This window comes from Poecilia reticulata, linkage group LG19 (assembly GCF_000633615.1).
Source record: "Poecilia reticulata strain Guanapo linkage group LG19, Guppy_female_1.0+MT, whole genome shotgun sequence".
Lineage (NCBI taxonomy): Eukaryota > Metazoa > Chordata > Actinopteri > Cyprinodontiformes > Poeciliidae > Poecilia > Poecilia reticulata.
Window position 1 is genome coordinate 12,037,376 of NC_024349.1, and position 2,038 is coordinate 12,039,413.

Below are 2,038 nucleotides of genomic sequence, written 5' to 3' on the forward strand. Positions count from 1 at the left end.
CCCCCCCCGCCCTCCGTCAGCTCTTGACTGAGCTCATTACACCGGCTACGTCTTAGTGAAATGCTAGTAAAACGTCATTAAAGGGTTAATAGAGGAGCAATGTTATAATAAATTTCTAAAGGCGTAATTTCCGAAAGATCAGGAGTTTTTAAAGAGACAGATGCCCAATTTCAAGATGCTAAATTACGGAATCCAATTTCTTTTAAGTMATATTTGATATATGTAGCAKTTTTATAACAACTGATGGTAGTTAGTAGTTGATTGTGCTATAAAGTGATACTATGTGTCTGGAATACGCATAATAGTGCCCATTTACAATGACTTGTCCTACATTTATGGACTAAAAATGTCTGACAGAAGGGAAGAAGCTGAAACTATCTGCTGTACCTGGCTAATATACAGAGGTGCAACTGATTGTTGGGTTTCTCCAATCTGCTGAAGGGCATCTTCTAAAGATTCAAAAGGTTTAAATTTTGGTTTAGCATTTTKATCAGGCGTGTTCTTCTCCAAGGTATCGTTTATTTCCCTGACCTGTAGTTCTTCCTTTCCCTTCCTGTCCAGGAGCTGTCGGGCARCGCTGGAAGTTTCTGGCTGTGTCTGACGGGGGTCAAGCTATCCTCGGACCAGAGCCCCGCCCTGCTTCACTGATATCCGCACCCGCCTTCCTCTGAAACCTCCCCACGGCGCAGCGGCGTCGAGGTCCCAGGCGGCGGCGCCTCGACTGACCTAGGATCGGCTCAAGACCATCGTCTCGACGGCCGTCCCGCTCCAGCACCTTCTCCTTCGAAACAAACACATGCACGCACACATCCGCACTGACGTCGAGCCTCCCTCCGCCTGAAGCTCCCCACTTTACTTGCCTTCCCTCCCTACTTACTCTGTCTATGCAGTCACTCTGACCCCTTAAACTACAACCTCCCTTTCTTTCCCGGGACTGTTTCTCGTCTCCCTGCGGGTTTTTTTAGGAGGATTCCCGGCGTCCGACTCGGGACAAACTTGTCCTCCGCCCCAACAAGACCTTTCAGCTCAACGGGAGACTCTAAACCAAGTAGCCACGCCTCTTCCTCTTTCTTCATGGGCATTTTCCCGTCGGACGCACATGTAGCTGAACTGACAGCCATATTTTTGCTCTCGTTTTCTTGCTGGGTTTCCTTGAGGTTTTTGTTTTCCCTCCCGAGACTGAACTCTGATAACTAAACGTGTACAGAAAAACACATGTATGAAACCTGTATGTTAATTAATAAGACCTTATGGAATGTTGATAATTAACAAATATTGATAAACTAAAAGTGGTACTTCCTCATGTCTGCATTTCAAATAGCAGTGGAGTGCACTTCACAAGTGTCTAGCTGGAGTTTCCGCCCCCAAAATACTCCCAAAACTCGCCCCCTTTTCCCTCACCCAAAAAGAAACTGCTCGCTGACTTAACGACGGCTCTCCCGCTTCTACTGGGAGATTTAACGAGAAAAGCGCTTCCTGTTACTTTGGTCTTTGCTTTCTTTTGCTTTTCTTTGTTCTGAAAGGAAAGCGGTAGCACCACAACCGAGGAGAGTCGAGAAAGGTAGACAAGAGAGAGAAAGAGAGGAATGTAGGTTAGGAAACCTGCCTCTTGCGGGCTTTTTATCAATGAACGCGGATGACTCAAGTGCACTTTGCAGGGAAGAAGTGCACTTTTAATCGAAGGCTGATGGAGAGAGAGAGAGAGAGAGAGAAGTCCTTTTGGTTTTGTTTTACTTCAAGGCCTCAGGTGAACTTCAGTGGCACTTATAAATTCTCACTTTTATAATTTCTGACGCTGGTTTCGAGACCCAGATGGGAGCAAAAACGGCACATCTTCAGCCTGATACAGTTAACGTGTCTGATAGAGTATGCTTTATATGATAAATATGTATTAGAGGTATATTTTCAGCCAGTGAGCTATCTTCTTCAGAGATGTCAACCATTACTCTGTGGTGTGAACATTTAAATCCCTCCCCTCACAAATGAGTAGCATTCTGACATGTGTAGTCAGTTCATTATATGCTTTATCATATATATA

General features: G+C 45.1%; 1 protein-coding gene across 7 annotated transcripts in view; it reads left to right on the forward strand.

Annotated features, from left to right (window-relative positions):
• usp54b (ubiquitin specific peptidase 54b) overlaps positions 1–1,300 on the forward strand; it is a 72,731-nt gene extending 71,431 nt beyond the window's left edge. For 5 of the 7 annotated variants that reach the window (XM_008437053.2, XM_008437050.2, XM_008437051.2 and 2 more), the window contains one exon: positions 562–1,300. In XM_008437053.2, the coding sequence (XP_008435275.1) occupies positions 562–648 (87 nt within the window). In that variant the 3' untranslated portion in view covers positions 649–1,300. The remainder of the gene's footprint in view (positions 1–561) is intronic. The other 2 variants (XR_536319.2, XR_536320.2) reach the window with 1 other exon arrangement.
• Positions 1,301–2,038: the final 738 nt, after the last annotated feature.